Source organism: Sipha flava, unplaced genomic scaffold (genome assembly GCF_003268045.1).
Source record: "Sipha flava isolate LNK unplaced genomic scaffold, YSA_version1 1_pilon_pilon, whole genome shotgun sequence".
In the NCBI taxonomy this organism is placed as follows: Eukaryota; Metazoa; Arthropoda; class Insecta; order Hemiptera; family Aphididae; genus Sipha; species Sipha flava.
In genome coordinates, this window is record NW_020272783.1 from 3648987 (window position 1) to 3654591 (window position 5605).

Consider the following 5605-nt stretch of genomic DNA (forward strand, 5'->3'; position numbering starts at 1 on the left):
AAAAAAAAAAAAATGATATACTAACTGCGTTCCGATAAAAACGAATGGTATACCAATCGAGTCCGTGATTAGAAAACGAAATATGTGTACACAGGCGATTAGTGATATCGTTATTATTAACAGTTTAATATCTCTAATATTGATATTACTTTTTAATTTTTTTTTGTTTTGGGTTGAACATTTTTTTATTTAAATAAATAAATTAATTTGTTGCAGTGTACGTATATCCAATTTTTCAAAAAAAATATAAAAATAAAATACTTTTTCAAATTAAATTAAATTTTTATGACTGTAAAAATGGGAAAGAAAATGTTTTTTATTTCTTATAAGTTTCACGGGACTATAATTCGTTTTAAATGATTTTATAAAGACTCAGTTCGTATACAGACTGATTAATATCAGGTTCTTACCTGCACTTCCGAAAGTATTGGCTTTAAAACATTAGTTGCAAATTTGAAATTGTATCTTAATTTTATATACAATAAAAAAAAAAAAAAGTATAAATTAGTAAATTTTTTTATGTGCACTCTAATATCATGTCAGTCTCGTGTTGTCGTAATTTTATTATTGTAATATTATTGTAATTTTAAAATTGTCGTAACAATTTTTTCCCCTAAAAATATAACAATCTTACGTAAAGCAATATAATATTTCTGTTTGGTTTATTTAGTATTCGTATGTTACACTTTATAATAATATTTGTACATAGTATTATACGGTGTAGACCGTAAACACAACGATTCGCTTACGGGAGTAAACATTTAGTGCACTAAACGTAATACCTATGAGGTTATGACATAATATGTAATAAATATATATATTAGATTCGAAAGTTTTTCCATTCATAGAGCTGTGTACGGCTTGTGTTACGGTCGTTATGGCAAAAAATAATGGTTTATGCAGTACAGTTTTTCATTTATTACAAACGCTAAAATATTTATTGGTGTTTCTTTTAAAAGTAGAACCGCCAAGTATTTTTATCTTATAAAATACGTTGGTTGTTTTTTATTATAAAATGGGATTTATTTTATTGTGACTGACTACGTTACGGTTTTGTTTTAATTCATGATTCATGTTTTTCCAATGGCTGCATACCGCTTATCGTGTGAATCGAATGATCTAAGGTGTTTGTGTTTCGATTGAGCGTTATTTATACCTAATACTCATGGGAAAACTTGGTAAAAAATTTCGTGATAATGTTAAAAAGTATACTTTCCAAATTTTGTAACTGTATTCATTCAAATATATTTTATATTTTTATGCGTTCCACCTAGCAAAATGTTGGTATTTATTTAATATTTGTATAAAAAAGAAGAGAGAAAATATATTGAATTAATTTAAAATGGTACATTTTTTTTTGTTCTATTCATATACGATTTGTGTTAAATTAATATAATTTTTTTATTTTCGAAGTATTACCATAGCTTAGCGGTGATTTTATAAACTGTCTCATTAGTATCCTAATGAGTAAGCTAAAGTGAAACGTATTTTTTCGTAACAGCTACTTGACTCTGGTCGTGCTGATGGCGAAGAAGACGCTGTCGGTGATTATCCAAACGCAGAGGAGAATGTATCGAGTAACAGTCAAGAAGGTGGTGGTCAGAATGGTAAACAATTATTAGACAAATATTTTTTATTAATATTATATTTTATTTCTTTAACTTACAAATAGAGTAAATTTTAGATTTAGTGTATCATGTACAGCACATTCCATTTGTCAGCCTAAAGACAATTAATTTAACGAACAATATGATCGCTCAGAGCTCGTCGGTTTTGCCTTTAGTGTGTTGGCCATCGATGACGTGTATCACGTTAACGGCAAATGCTATATGTCTGAAGAAAAATTTGAAAACGTTCAAGAATTTGAAGTCCACCATGAGTGTGTACGGTATTACGATCAAACGGTGATTATTGTTTATAAAGTAAAACTTTATATTGATTCAATATATTCGGCCATATGATTACGATTAAGATGATAGTATTGAGTCGAAAAAAATCGAATCAAAGTTATAAAATAATTATTATTATTTCCAGTGAGTATTGATTGGAGTAAGATTAAAAAGTTACAATTTGTATTTCATTCCGTTTTTATTTTTTTGACTTTTTTTCTATAGTCTTGAAGTATTCTCGCGCTTCTGCGAAGTTAATGCTTTTCCCACTGCTTTTGTTGGAAGAGGTTTGTATATTTGATTTATGTGCCACTGAGTTCTTCTTTTTACCGTGTTTAAATTTAAATTTGATCTTCGAGTCCAGCAGAGTCAACGCTTCTTGAAGAGACGACGCACATAATATTGCATTTAAATCTGATTCGTTTACCGTGTACAATTTATCGCTTGCGGCCGTTTTGTTATCGCCTTCGGTAACATTCTCTCCCATTGTGATTTTTTCAGTTTGTTCCAATTGTACGAACGTTTTTTCAAAATAATCATCGTCCGTAGTTTTTACGCGGTGCACAGACATTTCTAACTTTTGAATGCCAAATGATTTTTCTTTTATGCCACTTTCCGTTTCCGAATGAAGCATTGCAGATGACGTCTCTCCGAATCCTTGGAAACTATTAGGAACACCAGAGTTCTCGGTTTCGACTTCATCGTCAATCGAAGATTGGTAATTACTATTCGTCTTTTCTATATTTACAGTTTTTTTATTACAATACGATGTTACTGTATCACTATCATCTGAATGCTCGTCATACTGCTTATTTTCTTCGTCGTTGGATGCTGTGACGCTATTCAATTGTTTAAATGCAATATCATTTTGTTCACATACAATTTCTGCATGTTGGTTACTATCTATGAATTCTATATTAAAATGATCTTCTATAATATTTTCTTCTTCCAATTTATCGTCAATACTTTCACATGAAGAATGTTCTACTGATAGAGATTTTGTAATATCGGATATTAATACCTGATTAGTGTTAAACTGTTTTATATCCGAGAAATCACTCGATAATTTAAGTTCAAATTCTTTCGGTTCTGAAACAGTTTCCATGTGGACTGTCGGCAAATCCACAATCACATTCATAATTGATACAGATTCAACTTCATTTTTTTCTTCCGATGTTTCTAAGAGTGTTGGTAAAGAATTGTCTAAAGTTGAATCAGTAGGTAGAGTTTTTATATCTTTAGATGATTGTTCAATTAGTTCGCCAGTAATATGTAAATGCTCAGATAAATTATCTTTTTTTATTTCCATTGATTTATCTTTTAGTAAAACTTGAGTAATGATCTCCGTTTCAGTATTAGTTAAAGTTTTTTGTTCTACGTGTAATGGTTTTACGGTAGATATATTTTCTTTTATTACTTCTTCTAGTGGAGTAGGTACAAAATCATCAAGTATCGTAGTTGAAGTATTTAATTCTTTAATCTGTCTTGGCGGTGTTTTAGTTGTAATTAAACTAGCTGATGAACTGTCTGTTAATTTTTTTATTAGTCCTTCTATTGGTATAAGTGATAAATTATCTTGAGCTATATTTTCAGGTAAATTTTCTATTTTCTCTTTCCCTGTTTCTTCATTTGAGATGATTGAAAAATCAGCTGGAGATAAATTTTCTTTTTCTTCTTCTAGTAAACCTTTTGCCAGTATAACTTGTGAACCAATATTTATTGGTTTTATTGTTAAATTATCTATATTTTTTACTATTGATTCTTCAATTGGTAAATTTAAAGATTTAGTTTTATGTACAATTAAATGCACATTTTCTTTATTTATTTCTGTTGGTCTTTTTAATTGTGTCGGTATAGAGTGTGGTATCGATGTAGTATTTAATGATTCTATTTTATCCTTTACTACATCTTCATCAGGTATAGTTAAAGTATTTGATGAAATTAAAAGTTCAGATATTACATTTTCTTTTTTTGTTTCTAACTTTTCTTCTTCCGTTATAACCGAAGTTTCATTTCTAATTAAATTCTTATGTAGTATTTCTTTTTCTATACATAGTAATTCGTCAATTGGTTTATCTGTAATAGCATTTAATGTTAGATTTTCGAATAAATAATTAACTTCTTCTTCCATCGATTTTTTCATTGTTCTAGATACATTTTCAGTTGAAATTAAATTTGCTGAAACTTTTAATTTTTTCACATTCTCTGATTTTATAGGTACTGTACTCGTAATAGAACTATTTGTTTCTATAAATGGTATGTCAATTTGATTAGTGTTATCAACTTGATTATTTGGGTTATAGGAACAATTAATCATCTCAATTGCAATTTCATTTTTCAACTCTGGTGTTACTGTTGGAATACCGTATTCCATTATAGTATTCGATATGATTTCTTTTTCTATTGTCGATGTGTCTCTTAATTGCACTTCGAGATTATCACTTGTGATCAATTTTGAATGGATAATTCTTACTTCATTATTTTCTGGATATTCAACTGGAAAAGAGGCATTATTAGTTACAGTTACACTTTCAGGTATATTTTCTATTTTTTTATTAATTAATGATTCTAACGGTAAAAGATCAATTTTTTCTTTCGTTTGTTCTTCAACTGATATTTTATGAGTTTTAGTTGAATTTTCTATGATATACCGGTTTTCAAATTTCAATAATTCTTCTTTAGGTGGATGTTGTAAATCACTTCCTGTTGAGATTTCAATAAAAGATTCTATTTCTTCTACCTCTATTTCTTTAATCGGTATGATTGGTTTATCAGTTGAATTCAAATTTTTAAATGAGCTTTCTTCTTTATTAAACAGTTCATCTATTGTTAAAACTTGAGAAATACTTTCTGTCGATCTGTTAGACAATTCTTTTTTTTTTTCTTGCGAATCACTTTTCGATAAAACGTGTGAATAAATGTCTACTGGATTCTTTTTTAATGTATCTACATCTTCTTTAACTAGTTCATTGATTGGAAAAACTAAAGAATCAATTGTAAGCGGAGGAACAGTTGAACTGTCTGTTATTTTTTCAATTTCATCTTTTACTATTAAATGTGATGAATAATTTGAAGCTGGATTGACGGATTGATTTTCTTCTTTTTTTACTACTTCTTTATCTGCCAAGGTGGAAGAACCAATTTGAGTTAACTTTTCGCAAATATTTTCTTTTTCTTCTTGTGAATCATTTTTCGATATGACTTGTGAAGCAATATCTATTGGATTCATTTTTAATGTATCTACATCTTCTGTCACTGGTTCTTCGATTGGCAAAACTAAAGAATCAGTTGTAAGTGGAGGAACAGTTGAACTATCTGTTATTTTTTCAATTTCTTCTTCTACTCTTACATGTGATGAATTATTTGAAGCTGAATTGTCGAATTGATTTTCTTCTTTTTTTACTACTTCTTTATCTGCCAAGGAGGAAGAACCAATTTGAGTTAACTTTTCGCAAACATTTTCTTTTTCTTCTTGTGAATCATTTTTCGATATGGCTTGTGAATCAATTTCTTCTGGATTCATTTTTAATGTGTCTTCGTCTTCATTGACTGGTTCTTTGATCGGGAGTGACGATGAATCAGTCATAAGTAAAGGAACAGTTGTATTATCTGTAATATTTTCAGTGTGTTCTTCTACTATTAAATGTGATGAATTATTTGAATCTGAATTAATACATAAGTTTTCTATTTCTTTTAGTTCTTCTTTAATTGCCAAG

At 28.7% G+C, this 5605-nt stretch overlaps 2 protein-coding genes across 2 annotated transcripts in view; one reads left to right on the plus strand and one right to left on the minus strand.

Annotated features, from left to right (window-relative positions):
• LOC112682176 overlaps positions 1 to 1928 on the plus strand; it is a 5636-nt gene extending 3708 nt beyond the window's left edge. Inside the window, exons 5-6 of the mRNA XM_025552696.1 lie at positions 1502 to 1607; positions 1691 to 1928. Of these exons, the coding sequence (XP_025408481.1) occupies positions 1502 to 1607; positions 1691 to 1908 (324 nt within the window). The 3' untranslated portion in view covers positions 1909 to 1928. The remainder of the gene's footprint in view (positions 1 to 1501; positions 1608 to 1690) is intronic.
• A 146-nt stretch (positions 1929 to 2074) lies between these two features.
• Positions 2075 to 5605, minus strand: part of LOC112682179 (MATH and LRR domain-containing protein PFE0570w-like) — a 31403-nt gene continuing 27872 nt past the window's right edge. The window contains 1 exon segment of the mRNA XM_025552702.1: positions 2075 to 5605. This exon segment is cut by the window's right edge and continues 5 nt beyond it. Coding sequence (XP_025408487.1) covers positions 2089 to 5605 — 3517 coding nt within the window. The 3' untranslated portion in view covers positions 2075 to 2088.